General features: G+C 39.0%; 2 protein-coding genes across 2 annotated transcripts; one reads left to right on the plus strand and one right to left on the minus strand.

Moving 5' to 3' along the window:
* Window positions 1-11,899: 11,899 nt before the first annotated feature.
* On the plus strand, window positions 11,900-14,392 carry LOC115686004 (probable aldo-keto reductase 1). Its single transcript, XM_030611175.2, has 7 exons — window positions 11,900-11,994; window positions 12,129-12,296; window positions 12,402-12,602; window positions 12,709-12,881; window positions 13,014-13,110; window positions 13,222-13,375; window positions 13,458-14,392. The coding sequence occupies exons 1-7, from the start codon at window positions 11,935-11,937 to the stop codon at window positions 13,652-13,654; spliced, it is 1,050 nt and encodes a 349-aa protein (XP_030467035.1). The 5' UTR covers window positions 11,900-11,934; the 3' UTR covers window positions 13,655-14,392.
* Window positions 14,393-14,565: 173 nt separating this feature from the next.
* LOC115686011 (probable aldo-keto reductase 1) lies at window positions 14,566-16,315 on the minus strand. Its single transcript, XM_030611181.1, has 7 exons — window positions 16,265-16,315; window positions 15,910-16,077; window positions 15,602-15,805; window positions 15,334-15,506; window positions 15,109-15,205; window positions 14,844-14,997; window positions 14,566-14,762 (listed from the first exon to the last, which is right to left on the minus strand). The coding sequence occupies exons 1-7, from the start codon at window positions 16,313-16,315 to the stop codon at window positions 14,566-14,568; spliced, it is 1,044 nt and encodes a 347-aa protein (XP_030467041.1).
* Window positions 16,316-20,110: the final 3,795 nt, after the last annotated feature.

Here is a 20,110-nt window from a genome sequence, read left to right on the forward strand (position 1 = left end):
CCCAACATGGAAATCAAAACCATCTAGAATGAAGAGAAAAAACAGACCAAAAGAACAACATAAAGCTAATTGCAGTCACTCTGCTACATGTGACTAAAAATAAAATTCAAGCAACTACGCAATTAATTCACAAACACCGTTGATGCATGCTACACTCTACGCTCTAGACGCTGGAGTGAAACACAAGATCAAACATTTCCATGACCCAAAACTCAATTCACTTTTAAGAAAAAATATCAAGAAATACTCAATAGTGACTGGAATGAGCATAATTCGAGACCAAGAAAACTAAAAAGGAAAAAAACAAGTTTTCGCTAGAACTGTACCTCTAATAGCTAATGAGGAGGGTGCAAATTATTGAAATAAGCAATTCTTTTCGGGTTATAAATGCAATAGAGATTTGTGGAAGAAGAAGAACAACAACAACGAGTAGGAGGCATAGAAAGAAGAGAATGGCCTACAAGAGAGAACAAAGAAATGAGTGAGAGGCATGGAAAGAAAGATGAAAAAGGAAAGTGGGACCGTAAGGAATAAAAAAGAGTTCACCAAATAATAATAAAAAAGGATCATAAAAAATTGTACCAGAAGCGGTGGGCCCCACTAGGGTTAGGATGGTCAAAACAACAAAAAATAGAGTGTTTAAGTCATATGATGAGTGAAAAAAGTGCTATCCTCAAAAAAAAAAAAACCTAAGCCATATTGAGCAAAGTTTAAATAAGGCCTTACCATAAGAGAAAATATTCAGTGGGAACATACTGCCAGGTCACCTGCTGATGTGGCATGTATGTGTCCAGTCAGCACCAGTGAAATTTTGACACATGTAAATTTGAATCTTCTCAAAATAAGAAAAGGAAAATTAGTTGGTGTCAGCCTAGCCTGCTAAAGCAACCCATCCGTGTCAGCGCAATTAATGCTCCCGAAATTTCAATTGAGCGCCCTTTCTCCTTCCCTCGTTGTCTCCGCTGATCAAACTCTTTCTTCTTCCTTTTTTGCTCTTCTTCCTCGTTTCCTTTTTCTCTCTTTTTCAGTTTCTAAAGGAAGAATTTATGCTACGGAAGTGCAAAACTCCACTTCGCACATCAAAACAGAGATGCACTTCAGTACGCTCTGGTTTGCGCAAAACAGAGGTGCTTTGTGGGACTTCGCTCGGGTTCGCGCAAAACAGAGGTTTGCGGCACTTCGCTCTGGATCACGAAAATCAGAGGTGCGTTTCGGCCCTACTCGTATTTTGCATTCGCAAAGGTCTCAGTTTCGTAAATGAGCTGCATTTCGCTATTGTTCGATCTTATGTAGACTTTTCTCGATCCTATAAATTGTTGTATATAAATCATGGCACATTGCTTTGGCACCACCAATCCGAATTCCATCAGTCAACTAAAACTTAGGGTAGTGGGGCGTGGATGAAGGGGTTTTAGAAGGCGAGCTTATGCAAGTGAGCTGCTCTTAACAATTATGAGGAACCCCAATGATGCCTGCCAACTGTTTGCACAAATGTCTACGCATGAATTGGCTTAGCAATTGTGATTGTTTTCACAAATTGTGGTTGTTTTCACATATGATCCTGCAACGGAAGAAAGGAAAAAAAAAATTAATACCCTTGAACTCATGCTATAGTCGCACTGGTCTGTATATTTCTTTCTGTTTTTTTCGGTCTATCATAAGTGTTGCTGGTTGATTGAAAAGCTTAGATTGAGATTGAAATTTCAATATAGAAGATAATAGTGCTAGAACGAGCTGCAAATAAGATTTTTCTTTTCAAAGCTTGCAAATTTGTGGTTATGGTGCATAAACTAAAAGGTTGTTGCTAGATAGTTTTTGAAAGGTTTCCGGATAATTCACATTCGATGATTTCTTTTGCTTGGACTTCATCTATTTTTTATTATCATGACTATAAGTTTAACTACCTATGACATTATGAAGCAAAGAGATACAGGGGTTTAGCAATCCACCTTCATTGCGAAGTAGAAAGGTGCGAAGGTTGAGCATGGTTGACCACGGTTAGACATTCCAACACAACCACTCAAGTGTTCTCATCCTTCAGTCATAACAGATTCTCTCTCTTATGTAGATGATTTCAGATTTTCTAGGCAAATTTCTTGTAATTGGTGATGATTGATGATGGTGGTAGATTTTTCCTAACTTATATTTTAACATGTATGTGGCAGATTATTCCTAATCCATGTAGCTAGCTCAGCTTGTTCTCGGCATAAATGGGTATGACCTCATCTTTTGTTATAACTAAACTTGTTTTAACTTTATCTTTCTTCTTTCAATGATTAGAATTTTTTATTGTAGAGACTCCAGAGGATAATAGTATCGTGCATAACGTCGATAAAGAATTTAAATTTAGAATTGGCATGACATTTGCTAATGAGGACGAAGCATATAATACATACAATGCATATGCAATTTGCAAGGGATTTGGAGTACGAAAAAGGACAAAAAGCATACAATAGTAAAGGAATATTGCGTAGATGCACATCTCTTTGTAATTGTGAAGGACAGTCTCCACCAATCCCACTTCATGAACAAAGAGATGTTTATAGAACAGTGAAGAGAACCGGATGTCAAGCTTGCATTAAATTCAAAATTGAAGATGGAGTTTGGATAGTTACCGAGTTTAAGAATTCTCACAATCATCCTTTCATTGATGATAGACAAAAGCACTTGATACGGTCATATCAACGCATTACAGATACTAGTAAAAGTATTTTGACTTCCATGGCCGAGGCAGGTATAAGGGCTACGAAAGCATATTCCTACCTAAGTGGTGAAGTAGGAGCACTAGATAATGTTGGGTTTACTTTACGTGATTGCCAAAAAATTTTACAATCAAAGAGAAGGAACTCGATTAGTGCAAGTGATTGTCAAAGTCTCATTAATTGCTTACAATCAAATGGAAGCAACTTCTCTTATACATTTTACCTAGATAATGAACAGAGATTGACCAATTTTTTTTGGTCTGATGGTGTATCCAAGTTGGATTATGACAGTTTTGGAGATGTGGTGGTATTTGATACCACTTACTGTACGAATAAGTACAATATGATATGTGCACCTTTTGTTGGCTTGAATCATCATTGGAAGAATGTTCTCTTTGATTGTGCATTTCTATTGGATGAAACTATTGGTTCATTTGTTTGGGCATTTCAATCCTTTTTGAAGGTAATGGGCGATGAACCAATAGTTTAATCCAATAGAAATGCACAACCATATCAATTCGCAAATTAAGGTTCAAATTTTTAACATGTAAATAATTTTTAATTAGGAGTCGCCACTAATCAATTTACAGTAAGTCGATTAGAAATCCAAGTAAAGTATCGAGAGAATTACCTTATTCCTACGAATTAGAAATAATAGATTCGGGGATTTGATTACGCTATATTACTTTAACATCCTTTTGGTACCTTTTCTCTTTTATTTTCAAAAATACTTTGATAGGCAGCTTGGACTCATTTTAACTTAGCCACTAACGCGTGAGGTGTAACACTCAACAATCAAAACCATGTATAAATTGCAAGGAAAGGGAGGATATGCTTACCTTCCTACTTGGGAAGTGGGAGATTGGGACTTCGATTCCCCACTTTCTCAGGGAGCTAGTGATGGAAACATTTAGTTTCAAATGTGGGATTCAACTCTCATGCTCTATAAAGAGGTATGGCAAAAATCTGATAATGAGTTGAGAGCTAGAATAAGATAGACTGAAAAAGCAATGAAAGCATCTGCAATATTAGCTAGAAAATCACATCATCATCTTAAATATGATTTATAATTAATACACAATTTCACTCAAATCTTTTTTAGGGTTTTCACTTATTTAAATGAGAACTAAGCTATACACAATGCATGTAATATAATCATTCTAACATGACATGCAACAATTAAATGACCTAATATACAATTTCTAATGACAGGTAAAATTGATATGCAACTATGACACAGCAAGTTATGAATGACGTGGTAAGATGACATGCGACATAGCATACATGACACGGAGTAATAACATGGCAGTAATAATCCAAACATGATGCAATTAATCTATATGACATGCACATGATATTTTTGTATTTTTTATTAAATTCAAAATTAATTAAATACTTTAATGTAAACATGCAATGTTATCCATTATAATTTATCTTGATCCTATCTAATATTTCTGGAATTTTTTTTTGTAACATAGAATCACATCAAATTAAGACAAAGATCAAACAAAAATCAAAGATATCATCCAATCACCCAAGATATCATCCATATCCATTTAAATTTGAAAAATAAATCGATAAATCGTATCCCAATCATGAGGATCGGATTGGCCAATTTTCCATGTAGTTGCAAATCGTATCTCGGGCATGAGATCAGATTGACGACCAATTTTCGGTGCAATTGCGAATCATATCTTGGGTGGGAAATTAGATTGAGGATTTTCTGTGCGATTGCAAGTCGTATTTCGGACAAGAAATCGGAGTGGCAATCATATCCATGTTGTGAAATTAGGAAAGTATCCTAATTCATGGATTTTGAAAAGATTTTTGGATATAACAATATTGACACAACTTCTAATCAAGATCAAAATAAACTCAAATTAGGCAACGTAATCTCGAAATTGAATATGACCTAATTTGAAATATTGCACGGATGACAATTTCTGAATTTGAACGATGGATGGCTCGAGTTCAGTGACCGGCGATGGGGCTTTCAGTGATGAGCGGCAAGTGGGGGATATCACCGGCGACTTATCGTATTGGTGATTGACAATGGAGTTCTAATCCTGTCAAGAAACCAACGAATATGACTTGGGAATGGTTGGATTGTTGCTGAACGCACGCGGTAGCTACAGGAATCTGGGCGTGATGATCATGGTAGAGAAGACTTGGCTTTTGAAGACTCTTCCAAGTTCTCCCTTTTTCTTTTTATGGACAAATTTCTCAATCGTGGATGTCCCCGAAATTGTCGGTCGTCTCTTCGTGGATCTTGCCAAGAACTTGCTGGGACCGTATGCAAAACCTGCAAAGGAAGAAAAACTTGCTGGGATTGTTAGTTTAGCATTGAGCAGAGGCTGAATCGGGGTCAGATCTGGCTGCTTCGCTGGATGTCACTAGCCAAGAGCAACCTCAGTTGATGAGGCTTTGCCCGAACTGGACAGAGGAGATCATGCGCAGCGGGAACTCGTAGAAAAGCCTGGACTCGCTGGTAGGTGTTGAGAAAACCTGCAGGAATAGCTAGTTTGCTTTGCAGGCGGTGGCGCCTACTAGGACGAACTCGGCAGCCACACCAAGTTGCAGTCGCAAGTTGTCGAGCGTGCTTGCAAGGCTGGAGAAGACAGTAATCGCAGGTTGAAGCGCTGAAGTGGAACACCAAAGGAAGAAGAGGACTGCTTTTCTCTCTTTATCTCACTTCCAGTCACGATCTCTCCCTCCATTGTAGCTGCCCCTATATTGTGGTCGTGTATTCAATATGCGTGGCCTCTTCTTTTCTCATATCCTGGGCTCCTCTTGGTAGATCTTCGAAATATATTCTTTGTGTCATGCAAATAATAATATTCAATGGAGTCTAGCTTGACATCTTTTCCCTTTGTCACGAATTTTCTTGCCAAAATCTTCACAAGATATTACCTCCACTTGTTGCTTTTTGCTCCCACCTCCGTCTCAGTGTTTAATATTTTGCCGATCTCGCCTTTCACTCGCTTTCTTCATTCCTCAAAATAATGGATCGATTAACTTCCATAAAGAATAAAGAGTATCTTTCTCAACTTGCTCGACAGGTGCAATACCCACGCAATTATCAAGTCCATCTGCCGCATGTCCGATTAAAATGCAATGAATGAATCAAACTATATGCTCCTAAAAATCATATGCAATTAAACAACTATTATTTTTGTTTAAAGGTCGGGATTGATCTCTAATTTTCTTTTGCAATGAATTACTAAATGGGTCATCAAAATTTAGGTGTAAATATATAGCACAAGTGCTTCATGGTAGCCGACCAGTATGCAGGACATAGATCGGTGTGCTCTGCATAAGCGATCGAATATTCATTGCTCTACCCACTCAAAGATAGCGTTTTCCCTTTTCATGGCCTAAGTTTGTTATCAACTTTCTGTTCGAAGAATTGATATTATTGTCCTACCTTTTCCTCTTTTGAAGAGGGGATTTCCAAGGTCCAATGCTTCAGGATCTGTCTCCACATTTGGAGCTTGTCCATACAAAACTTTTTCACGCCCATAGAAGTACTTTAGAGGAAAAGGCAAACAAGATGATTCAAGCTCTGACCAAGAGCAATAAATTTCAATGGATTCCTTTAGTGCTCTCACTTGATGCTTAGTCGCTTAGGCAAACAAGAAGTCATCAGCATACATAAGGTGTGTTAAACATGGACTTTCCTGCCCTATTCTAATTCTTGCTATCATCTTCAAATCCTCTGCCCTAAATTAAATTTGAGAAAGAAGTTCGGCATAAATCGCAAACATGTATGGCAAGATAGGATTACATTTTCAAAGCCCTTTTGAGGTTTTAAAGTTCCCACGAGTCTACCATTGATGAGCAAAGTTAATGAACCGTCAAAACATACTTATTTATGAGTCTGCAAAAATGGATTGAGAACCCTAGGCTACGGAGTATTGCATAGAGTATATTCCAATCTACTCTATCAAAGCTTTTGACATATCAACCTTGACTCCCATAAAAGTCTTCCCCTATCTTAATTTCCTCATGGAGGGTAAATTTTTTTGTGCAATTATAGGATTCTCCCGTATGCTCCTACCCTGAACAAAAGCCAATTGGTGAGGTCAGAAGTAAACTTTTTGATAAAGCACGCTCATGAAAATGCTAGACATCGACGCAGTATATTCCACCACGGATGTCTACGAGTGCTGGAAGATGTCGCGACCTAAATTTCTCAGGCTAATGGATTATTAAAACTAAGCCTAAATAAAACATAGGGAGATATGTTTATTTCTACGAACCAGAGATTCTAAGCTCGGGAACTTGATTATGCTAGATCTAGTCTAATGTCCTTTCGGTACCTTTTCTTTTCAAAAAAATTGTTTAGGCAGGCAGTTTAGATCCATTTTATTACCTAAATACTAACATGTGAGGTGACCATGCAGGTGCGCAAACCACCAATTTAACACCCAGTAAGAAAAACGGTAAATAAATTGCTGGATTAGGAGAATAACGTATCTTGAAACAACAAAAGCATATGCATTTGTTAGTAGAAAATCACACAGACAACCCTAATATGATTTCTAATTAACAAAGCGAGGCACTCAAGGTGTTCTTTAGGGTTTGCGCTTTTTTTTAAAATGCAAACTAACCTATATACAATGACATGCAAAAATTTGACATGCGATTAATGAAACCTAGCATGCAAACTATATGTCATATGACGACGTGACCTAATTCTAATGACGGAAGACGATGTATTTTTTGGTATTTTTCCTTAAATTTTGAAATAATAAAAAAATGCCTAAAATAGTATGTAATCTAGCAAGTTCTTTTGGGAAATTTGTTATTAAATTTCGAAATTAAAAATTACTCGAATTAACAATGCAATCTATCCTAGGAAAAATGATTTATTCTATCCTAAAGTGACTCTTTTTGGATATTTTATGAAAATTCGAAATAATTAAATATCCTAAATAATCCACTAAGATTAAAACAATCTCTAATTAAACTAGGAAATATGTTACCCTAAATCCCAATTTAAATCAAATAATTATCTTATTCTTTTTTATATATTTAGGATTCCTTAAACATGCAAAACTTATAATTTAAAGCCTAACTAATATATTTTTTTGATTTTCTTTTTAAAAGGAAAATAAATCACACACAAGATAACAATCAAAGATCAATCATCCATGCCATCCGCAAGATCTTTCTCATCATGTTCGAATTAGGAAAGGGAATCGAACTAACGGTCATATCTATAGGGTTATAGATATCAACCAGAAGTCGATTGTTTAAATTTGGAAAGCAGATAAGGTTTATTATCTTATCCAAGTGGTTATGGATAAGATAACGATCTTTCCGTATCACTGCATATCGTACCTTAAAATTAAGGTCAGATAGTCATCCAGATACGTTGCTAAATTAGACAAAATTCCTAATTTAGGTATTTTCAAATATTGCGGATAAAGCAAACATTATCCTAAGATATCTAGCTATCCACAGAACATTCATGCAATATTTGAATTATCCTAAAGGTTAGGCAATTGAATATTTTAAGAATATGGATAAGAATTATTACCTAATTTCGCAGATAACTTCCAAATTCGAACTCGGATCGGATCGGGCTTGTGGATCACGGGACATCCGACGGCGGGTGGGCCGGCGGCGGCAGCGGCAACTATGGACTATGGACATGCTAAGATCCGCTTGAAGTCCACCGGAATCGCTGCAGGAATGCTTCGAATCGACTGGAAGTTGCACGGCAGCGATGAACTCGGAGATGAGAGAGAGCACTTTGTGCATCACTTGCTCAGCGTACGTGTCTCTTGCGTTGAGGGCATAGCTTCTTCTCTCTGGCGTTTTCTCTTGTGGACGCCTTCTCTTTGCAGAGGAAGAAAAATCCCTTGTCGACAAAGATGTGCGAGAGAGACTCCTTCGTGCAATCAGTGGAGATAGACAAAGAAAAGCTTCTTTTTTCCTTTGGTGAAAGCTTCCTCTGCCTCTCTCTCGGCTTGGACTACTCCAGACGAAGACCACCGCTTCAAAGTCTTCTCCCTTTTTTGTGCTTTTGGTTGCTCTCTTTCTTTCTCCGGATTGTCTCTTGCGAAGTGATGGCGTACCAATCGTGAATTTTCTGATGAAGACGCCCAGACCAGCAGCGTGAAACGCGACACAAATAACTCCTCAAATGGCCGACCTCCCTCTCTATTTTTCTCTCTCGATTTATTGTGGCCGTGTATGAAATTGTGTGGCCTCCAATGTACAAAACTTGTATTTCTTCTCTTTTCTGTTGTCGGAGAAGCAAGTCAGGTGTAGCTTGGTGCTTGATGTCTCGCGAGCTGGCTGGAGATCACGATTGGAGGGTGCAAGTGACGCGGCGGTGGAGGAGCAGCCGTGACCGTCAGAGCAGCAGCGACGGGAGGCTCAGGCGGGGTCGTCGGCGCGGTGGTGGCAGCGAGGCGGCGCGGTGGTGGCAGCGAGGCAGCGCGATGAAGGCAGTGTGGTCGCGAGGAGGCGCAACGGTGGGGCAGGCGTGTACACGACCGACTCTCTCTCTTACTCTTGCTCTCGCTTACGTGTGTTTCTCGCTCTCTCAGAAAATTCTACTCTGGGAATTATGAGAGCCCCTGACCGAGGGGTATAATCATATATTTATATATGCAACCCTAGGTTAATTGGCTAAGCTTCCTAGTCCTAATGGACTTAGGCTTAGGCTTTATCATTTAATTTTTATTTAATTCCAAGTGGACTGAATTCATTTGGGCTTTTATTCAATTAAACTTGATAGGCTAATTTAAGCTCAAATTAAGATAACCAAGCCCCTTTTGTCGTGTAATTTTTGGCTCCTATTCCCTGAGTGAGCCGAGTTTTATTCGGTGCCCGAACTCGGTTTACGTGATGAATTTTAAGCTCGCTCGCGACCGCTAGTTCAATGTGGAATGTAATTAACCTACATGATCCTAAACTATATGCTATGCAATTTTAATATTTTTGTTTAGGGGTTAAAATTTAATCCCTAATTTTCTATGCAAATTAACCACTAAATGATTAGCCAAAATTTAGGTGTCAACAGAAGATAAAAAGTATAATCCTCATTTGCAGTCGCTAGTTTGATTACGAAATCCTCGTACCTAGCACATTGTGCAAACTTATGGGGTGAAATTGGTTAAAGGTGTGTGTGTGCGTATTATGAGTTTTTGGGATTAGTACTAAATGATTGATAAGATGGGGCAATTCACGTGTATTAAAGAAGTATTGTACAAAAAGGACTACTTGGGCTTTCAACACTTTCCCAACATTTGGGTAGAAAATGTCATGGAATCCGTTTGAGTCAGGTGATTTAAGAGGATCCATCTCTTTTAAGATGCTATGTATTTCATCCATCATTGGATTGCCAAAAGATCCAAATTTTCTTCTTCAAAACAACAATAGGGAAGAGTTTCCCAACGAGAGGATGTGGATCAACTGAAAATCCGGAAAAAAGCTACGTATACTTGGATAAAAAGAAGCTTTTAATCTCTTTCATATTCATAATCCATATGCCTCCATCTTCCTTAGCTGTAAGCATCAACTTTGCCTAAAGTGACAATTCTGATCGGAAATTTTTTTTGTCTTAATAAAAAGCACAAACTTTTAATCGAGATCCAAATCTAGCCCCCGTGATGTAAAATTTTCAAATTGTTCAAGTCAGATTTGGAATTTAAGTGAAAATTGATGATTTTTTATGAGACAAAAAAAAGTTCCGGCCAGAATTGTCACTCAAGGTAAAGTTAAAGCTTTTTTTTTTTCTGAAATTAGTCCCAGTGGAGCCCATAAGTTCTTATACGAATAAGTGTCCATATTCTAAGAAACTATTTATATGATTAAATTTCTAGCCTTATTCCGAAAGAAAATCGATGTCATAAAAAAGCCTTGTGACATATTGGGTAATGCAAAACCTAAGTTTTGAACCTATGCTGGAGATAACTCTTGAGCATCTGCTTACAATAGAGGACAGCTTCAACACCCTATTACATTAGGGTGGAATAGTTGCCAAAAAAATTTCGCAAGGCCAAATGCAAATCTAGAATTCTAGTTTTGGCAAGGTGGGACCAAAAATTTGCAACTGAACTATTAATTACGTTATTTAAAAGAAGAAGAATTCAAGTATACAATATAAATATCTTTTGCTATCGGACCCGTGGGACCATCACTGGCTCCCTTAGTCCGCCATTATACGAGGAGTTGCGAAGTGGTTGTTAAACATTTTATAAATGGTTAAATGCCCTTTCAAGCTTAGTGAGAACTGCATCGAACACTTTCTTCTTAATCGAAAAATTAATGTAAATTTGCTTTCGAATTAAATTTACGTAAGCAGATCAAGTGAACAGTTTTCTTTTATAACTATCTTCAACGCCACGATATACATAATTATTAAATTATTATAACTCAACAGGTACGGGGGTAGCCCGTAACATTTTAAACAATATATCATGTGAAACATAATAATTCTTATTAATTAGATTGATTTCCTAATCCTAGACGGCTCTATGGCTGCAATATGGCGAAAATTTATTGGAACAAGAGATGGTTTTGACCGTGACTCATTAACGTAAGCAGATGCGCAAACAGTCTCCACCTCTTGTTGGATACTCTAAGGTTTGCGTCACCCAGTATGTCACAAGGCGTTTCTATGACGTCACTCACACCCGATACATATCGAGAAGCAAGTAATTATACATGAGATAAAAGTCCAAGAAAATGACACATGACGTGCAAACTAGGATACCTACTATAGTATTTTATTTTGGTAAATGTGAAGATAAACTAAATCAACCTTATTGTTGAGCATAAATCCAATTGGAACATGCATGATTGTTGATGTATGCGTTTCACCTGCTAGGATATTGTTGAGAAAAATTATCCAAAAAATTCTAAACTTTATGATTTTTAAAGTAAGTCCCGAATCTTTTGACAATTTGTCAATACAGTTCTTCCGGCCAATTTTGATCGGAAATCATTAACGTAGACGCAGACCGTCTTACGTAGCACAAAAGGCGTTGACATGAATAATTTTTTCTGTAATTATTTTAATAATTTTTCTGATTTTTTCTTTTTTTTTAATGTGAGCTGGCAACCCTGCTTACGTGATGGGTCATGGTCAATCGCATTTTGACTGATAATAATCTAAATTTCCCTTTGTCGCCTTAAACTCCTATAAATACGCCCGAAATTTAACGATCATGAAACCAGAAAATACAGCAAGTAAACTTCAAGATATCATCTGAAGATGGCCGAGCATCAAGGGGTTCGGATTCCGCGAGTGAAACTCGGAACTCAGGGTCTTGAGGTTTGTATTGAAACTACTTCTTACTTCGTTAAATTTGTGGTTGATTAAATTCTTGTGGATTCATCTAGGCAGATTCATGCTGAAGTTTATGAGATTTCGTGTCTTCTTCTTCTGATGTTTTCGAATAATTGCAGGTTTCGAAGTTGGGTTTTGGCTGTATGGGACTCACGGGTATGTACAATGATCCTGTCCCGGAGGAAGTAGGCATATCGATCATCACCGACGCGTTCGCTCAGGGGATAACATTCTTCGACACGTCGGATATATATGGACCCAAAATCAATGAGATTCTTGTTGGAAAGGTAATGTGAAAAAACCGAAACACCCAAAACCTGTAATATAATCCTTTAGCCGATACATTTTAGTTATATGGTTACTAGAAAAGCTTGGTGATGTCGTCGTCGTAGGCATTGAAGAAGTTGCCGCGGGAGGAGGTGCAGCTAGCTACCAAATTTGGTGTGATGAAACTCGGAGCGGACATCGTGATCAAGGGGACGCCTGAATACGTCCGCTCATGTTGCGAGTCGAGCCTCGAGCGCCTTGGCGTCGAGTACATTGACCTCTATTACGTGCATCGGATTGACACATCGGTCCCGATAGAGGAAACTGTAAGTTCGTTTAACAGGTCTTCCTGTTTGAGGATGATTGCCGATGCTCTGAAAGGTCTTTAGTGATCGAAAATTAATAAAACCAAACGGTTTTGAAAAAACGCAGATGGGAGAACTGAAGAAGTTGGTGGAAGAGGGAAAAATCAAGTACATCGGCTTGTCGGAGGCTAGCCCCGACACCATACGGAGAGCGCACGCGGTTCATCCCATCACGGCCTTACAGATGGAGTGGTCGCTCTGGACTCGCGAAATCGAGCAAGAAATCGTCCCGCTCTGCAGGTATATTGCTGTTCAACTCCATCGGAGGAGACTTCAAAATTCTTTCCCATGTTGTCCTCCAAAAAACAACCGTTTTGACTTTGTACGCTGTTTTCTTTTTGAATCTTTTGGCCCGCCTCCCGAAATTTTCAGGGAGCTAGGAATCGGCATCGTTCCGTATTGCCCTCTCGGTAGTGGGTTCTTCGGTGGCAGGGGAGTCACAGAAACTGTGCCCGCAAATAGTTTTCTGGTATGTTAATAGTTAAATGGGCACATCTTTCTTTGATGTTTCACATTCATATACTCGATGGTCTAAAAGCTTCTTCGCTAATCGTCGCTAATTTTTCTACTCATTTCTCAGAGAAATTTTCCTAGGTTTGAAGCAGGGAATTTGGACAAAAACAAGGTTCTTTACGCACGAATGGAGAAGTTAGCGAAAAAGCACAGTTGCAGCCCTATACAGCTTGCACTCGCGTGGGTTCTCCATCAAGGAGATGATGTTGTGCCCATCCCTGGTGAGGATCGAACTTTTATGACATTCATTGACAGATGACATGAATTGGGATTTCTGTTTTGAAATCGTGCGGTTTCTTGCAGGAACGACGAAAATTAAGAATCTCCATGGTAACATTGGTTCCTTGAGTGTGAAGCTTACGGAGGATGACGTGAAAGAGATCTCGGATGCCGTACCGATTGAGGACGTTGCTGGCAACAGGAACAGTGAGCACAATGTCCGCTCCTCGTGGAAGTACGCGAACACGCCCGTGAGAGATGGCAAACCGTCGGCTTATTAGACTCCTTTTGAGTGTGTTGATGAAGCTATTAGTAATTAAACCAAATTTGTATGTCCTACATGCATGCATATTGACTGTTCATGTTTCTATGTCCAGTTCAATATTTCGTAAATTCAAAGAATCTATCTCCTTGAATAGTTTGTCCCTTGCCTTTTTCGCGGTATCACTGTAAGAGCCCTTGCGTCCTTTTACAGTTGCTCTACTAAAACACTCGCAACTTATTTCGAAGCCGTTTATCTTTTTTCCACGATGTCCCGTATGTATAGTCATAGTTATTCCCATCAAAAGTAGAGATGGGTAATTTTCGTAAGGAAACGTCGGACATAGTTTTAGTGTCTTGGAAATGTAGTTGGGTGATTTAGTAGAAGTTGATTAGGACAAATGCCCAATACCAACCGAATGAGACTCTGGCTCTGGCTTTAGTAGACGGTGGTCAGGACAAATGCCCAAAAACAACCGAATGAACCTATAGCTTTGATACTAATTGTTGGATTTTGGTTTGATACTAATGTTGGGTTGCAGAAGATACTACTGCTGGTTTTTGTTGAGTGGGTGCAAGTGTGTATACGTGTGTGAAACAAGACTTTGGTAAGGGATCAAGCGAAGGAGCAAGAGAGGCAAGGTAGGGAAATTCTATTGAGTAGTGCAATGGTGTTACGACGAGAGTGGGACTTTGAGAGTTCGTGCAGCAGAAGTGGAGGAGGTCAAGGAGATGGATCACTCCTTTAACAGAGAAGAATAACCAACGAACAAATGCTTCATGAGCACAAAAGAAGCTATTAACTCAGAACTGCCTGGTTTGGTTTTATCTTTTATTAAGCTATTCTGAGTTTCATTTTCTGAACTCAGTTACAAGGAGCAAAAGAGAGCATCAGAACCAGACAAACTCTATCAACACATTCGAAAGAAGTCTAATAATCTGATAATTTCCCATCTCTTGGGGACGTGTTCGCATACTTCCACGAGCAGCGAACAAAGTGCTCATTGTTCCTGTCGCCAGCAACATCCTCGATCGGTACAGCATCCGAGATCTCTTTCACGTCTTCCTCTGTAAGCTTCACTCCCAAGGAACCAATGTTATCACCGAGATTCTTAATCTTCGTCGTTCCTGCGGAAACCTCATAATTTCAGAACAGAAATCCCAATCCCATGTTATCTGTTAATGAATGTCATAAGATTAGATTCTGACCAGGGATAGGCACAACATCATCTCCTTGATGGAGAACCCATGCGAGTGCAAGCTGTACAAGGGTGCAATTGTGCTTTTTCGCTAACTTCTCGATTCGAAAGTAAAGAATCTTGTTTTTGACCATAGTCTCTGCTTGAAACCTAGGATGTCTTACCTAAGAAATGAAGAAAAAAATTTGCGAGCAATAGTGAAGAAGCTTTTCGACCATCGTGCATATGAATTTGAAACATTCAAGAAAGAAGAGCCCATTTAACTGTTAACATACCAGAGAACTATTTGCAGGCACAGTTGCTGTGACTCCCCTGCCACCGAAGAACCCACGACCGCGAGGGCTATACGGAACAATGCCGATTCCGAGCTCCCTGAAAATTTCGAGAGGCAGGCCGAAAGATTAAATGAAAACAACGTACAAAGGGAAAAGGCTCTTTTTTGGAGAACAACTTCGCTAAGGATTCGAAGTCTACTATGATGGCAGTGAACAGCAATGTACCTGCAGAGCGGGATAATTTCTTGCTCGATGTCACGAGTCCAGAGCGACCACTCCATCTGTAAGGCCATGATGGGATGAACCAAGTGCGCTTTCCGTATGGTGTCGGGGCTAGCCTCCGACAAGCCGATGTACTTCACTTTTCCCTCTTCCACCAACTTCTTAAGTTCCTCCATCTGTGGTTTTTTGAACCATTCGGCTTTATTAATTTCTGATCGCTAAAGCGAATCGGCAATTATCACGAACAAGAAGAGCAGCAAAACAAACTTGCGGTTTCCTCTATAGGGACTGACGTGTCGATCCGATGCACGTGATAGAGGTCAATGTATTCAACACCAAGGCGCTCGAGGCTCAACTCACAGCACGAGCGGACGTATCCAGGCGTCCCCTTGATCACAACACTGTCCGCTTCAATTTTCACCGCACCGAATTTGGTAGCTAACTGTACCTCCTCCCGCGGCAACTTCTTCAATGCCTGCAATAATGATATCACAAAGTGTTTCTAATAACCAAGTAAGTAAAATGATCAGCTAAAAGACCAAATTGCCGGTTTTGTGTGTTTCGGTTTTTTCACATTACCTTTCCGACAATAATCTCATTTATTTCGGGTCCATATATATCTGACGTGTTGAAGAATGTTATCCCCTTGGCAAATGCAACGGTGATGATCGATATTCCGGCTTCCTCCGGGACAGGATCATTGCGATTACCCGTGAGTCCCATGCAGCCAAAACCCAACTCCGAAACCTGCAATTATTCCAAAACAGAAGAAGAAGAAACATAAACGAAACCTCATACATTTCAGCATTGAGCAGCTTATACGAATCCACGAGAATATAATCAACCACAAACAATGAAACGATGTGACAAAATTTCGATTTTGTATGTAACACCATTAAAACATGACGAATAAAGAAGTAGTCTCGATGCAAACCTCAAGACCCTGCGTTCCGAGTTTCACTCGAGGAATCCGAAGCCCGGCCATTTTCAGATGATACATTCTTGTGCTACTTGCTGTACTTTCTGGTCTCGTGATCATCAGACTTCATGCATTTTTATAGGAGCAAGAGCTCTACCGGGTTAGATTGTTGGTCAGGATTGCATCACCCAGTATGTCACGAGCACAGTGATTTTTTTCTTTAATGAACTTTTAAATGTATTAATACCAAAGTTGAGGTGTTTGGCATTATTGGCAACATAATTACAAAAGTCTTTGAGCCAAAACTAGCATTTTCAAAATCCCTTAGCGCAATGCAAATCCCAACCGACATTGGCTTTGAGCATTTTCGGATTGCTGTTCAGGGAATAAGGAATTTTTTTCTTCTAACTTTGCCTCGCCTAAATATCTAAATTACAATTTTGCTCTCAACTACTTTACTGTGTATGTCTGACCGGCAATAGCAATGTTGCCAGTGAGCCTAAATCTAGCGCCAGCAAGCCAGATTTGGCGCCACAACCTCAGGTGAGGGCCAAGGTGTCGCAACCTTAGGGTGGCATCATCGTCGACGTCACGTGACCTTTGAGGCTCAAGGTCGCACGAGCTTGGCACGGCACCTAATCTGGGTCTAATGATCCACGGCTCTCGGGTGAGCATCTAGTCTCTTTCTTCTTTTTTCAATTTTTTTTCAAAAAAATTACTTTCAAAATTGGATTTGAAAGTCTGTAGAAAAGTGTTTACCAAATACCATTTGCATATTGTGAAACTCCTTTCCTCAAAAGCTTTTCCCAAATGCTCTTCCAAGCGCACCCATAGTCTTCCTTCACCTATTGGCATACTCTTTTGGGTTAAACTTTATATGGATAAGTATACTCGAAATCCTAAAGCTTATCGCAAAAGTGCAATTGAGTCAAACTTTCAAAAAGTGTAATCAAGTCCTAAAATTTGTCGCGAAAGTGCAATCGAGTCCTAAAACTTTTAAAAAGTACAATCAAGTCCTATAACTTGTCAAATTGGTCCAATCAAATCTTTCCATTTGATTGCACTTTTTGAAAGTTTTTAGGCTCGAGTACACTTACGTGACAAGTTTTAGGAATAAATTACACTTTTTGAAAGTTTTAGGACTTAATTGCACTTTCGTTACAAATTGTAGGACTTCCAATGCACTTATCCCAACTTTACCCCAATTTATTTCGCATGTGCAGCCCTCCACCTATTGATTTACCATTTTGGGTTGTACATGAGAAAGACCCACCTAGCCATAATATATGTTGGCTTGAATGGGCCGAGTTGAGCTTGATTATGTCACCAAAATTTCTTTTTAAGTCCATGGATTTGGATAACTTAAATGTCCATTACCGGCTTACTCAGCATCAATTACAGATCTCTGTTTTTGTGGGTGGATAGATAATGCAAAAGCTGGCCATCACTTGATTGAGTTTTGAGGCTCATTTGATATGAAATGCAATCTAAAATGACCAATGCCAACTGGGACACATGGCTCCAATTATAGAGCATCATTGACATGGCCACACGCGATTGGCTCATCTTACATCATGAGACATGATGGAAAAGAGCCAACCTAGCTAATATTAATGTGGATTATGTCTTAATTATATTTCCCCGTGGATACGCAGTGGACCTAGGGAACATGACTCAAATAAAGAAGACACCTTTTGTAAAAGCATGCAATATACATTTGAGTTTTCTATTCACCTTTGGAAAAAGAAAAGAATACTTTTTTCGAGGACAACACCCAACACAATTTCATAATTCAATTTCTATAAGTAGGTCAAGACATAATTACATAGAACACAAACATCTCGTGAAAAGGATTTTTTTTTCCCAAATTTCCACTTATTTGTTCCGCTCGCATCGGCTTTCTCTTTATTGTCTGTTGACTTTATTGCGGGTTACTCGTCGGCAAAAAAGATCACAGTTAGGGAAAGAAGTTGGTCCATAACACAAAAGAGTTAATGTTTTTTTTATATTAATATCACTTCATTTAGAAAATCATTTGTCCTGTAAGCCATCGAGAAATTGTATGCCAGGCATAATGCTCAGCAAACATGGTCTATAATACTAGTTGGCGGATGGAATAATCGATAAGGTTGGAGGAGAGAATCTCTTAGGTTCGATCTCATCCGATGGACAATCAGCCGTCTCGAAAACGTTACCCCCTAGTAGATAACCAGTCGTCTCTGAAAATAGACTTACACCCGAGATGATTGTCGAAGCTTGAATATTCCGTCTCTAGAAGCATAAAACAAAGGGTCACTAGCTACCTTTAGCTTGCCTTTCGCTTGAGAATCGATGGACTTTTGGGCCGTAACTTGTTTTGCATTCGAGTGAAGAATATTAGTAGCCAAAAGGGAGTTCCGATTTGGCCTTCGCTTGATAAAGACGTGCCCAACATGGTTCAAAATCATGGCATGAATCTAATCACCTACACGAACCGTCGGGCCAACGACGCTCTGCCACTTGAGGAATGCACATTGGAAAGCAAGGAAGTGGCCGAAAATAGTCAAGGCACGTGGATTAAACTAAGGCCAATATGGTCGAATAAGCATTTCGCGTTTCTCCAACCAGATTGGTCACTGGGTTAAGTTCATTGCTTAAGATAACACTAAGAAATCAACATGTAACTATCAACTGAACTTGCATCATTTTGTTCCAAGTGCCATGCATCAACTTGTTCTTTGGGGCCACCCTCCCTTTGGAGCGCTTTCATCAAAACCGCTCTAGACCACCGGGTTTTGGCCTCGAAAAGGAGATTTATTTGTTTAATCGAATGATTGGAAAACCAATCAAGCCTTTGAGGAAGTTCCTTTTCACCTAACAAAATTGAAAGTACGGATATAAAGAAATGTTCAGTGAACTACACGCCTCGGCCCCTGTGGATGTAAACAAGTGCAAGATGGCTTTTTTGATTGTAGGATTGCCATTCAGGAAGCGGGGAATTTAGGTTTCGATTACAGCGGTGGGAAAGTGAATGCTCGTGTATGGTCCACATGGTTTCTTGCACCATCCTTGGTCGACTAAGATATATATGGGAAAAATGACACAAATGATTAATAGACTTTGGCCTAATGTGCAACGTGGTCTCTAAATTTTTAATATGTTCAATGCAGTCCGTGAATTATAACCCAATGTGCAATAAGGTCCATTAACTTTTAATTTACTCAATGTAATCTCTAGATTTTTGGTACATGTTCAATTTAGTAACTGAACTATATGAAAATGTTCAATGTTATCCCTGACAACATTAAACACTTTCATATAATTCAAGGATTAAGTTGAACATGTATAAAAAGTACAGGGATCACATTGAACAAGTTAAAAATTCATGAACCACATTGCACATTAGGCCAAAGTTCAAGGACCACATTGTATAAATTAAAAGTTCATAGGCCAAATTCAAGGACCATTTGTATCATTATCCCATGTGTGTGTGTGTGTGTGTGTGTGTGGAAAAGGAGACTAGCTTACAAGTTTGATTTACAAATAGCGACGCGGCATATCATTATTGAGTGCTTGAAAATGATCCACTTTCAGTGCATTTGTTTCACTGAAAACTTCAAGACAAAGGAAAATATTTTCCATGGAAATCATTTTCAAGGAAATAGATTTTCAAGGAAACTTGTTAGTTTTTATTTGTTTAGTGGTTTAGGGAAAGTGATTTCTTTCTTGCTAGAAGGAGTAGTTGTTTTTCCTCAATCTAAGTTTATTATTTTCAATCCATAAAAAACGTTTTTCAGTAGATCGATGAATTTTTCGTCATCCAAATACCGGAAAGTCGAAAAATAATTTTTCCAAAAACAGTTTTTCTTTAAACAAATGGAC

Source organism: Syzygium oleosum, unplaced genomic scaffold (assembly GCF_021117445.2).
Source record: "Syzygium oleosum isolate NSW1041296 unplaced genomic scaffold, Sole_v2.1 Sole_v2.06, whole genome shotgun sequence".
NCBI classification, from domain to species: Eukaryota; Viridiplantae; Streptophyta; class Magnoliopsida; order Myrtales; family Myrtaceae; genus Syzygium; species Syzygium oleosum.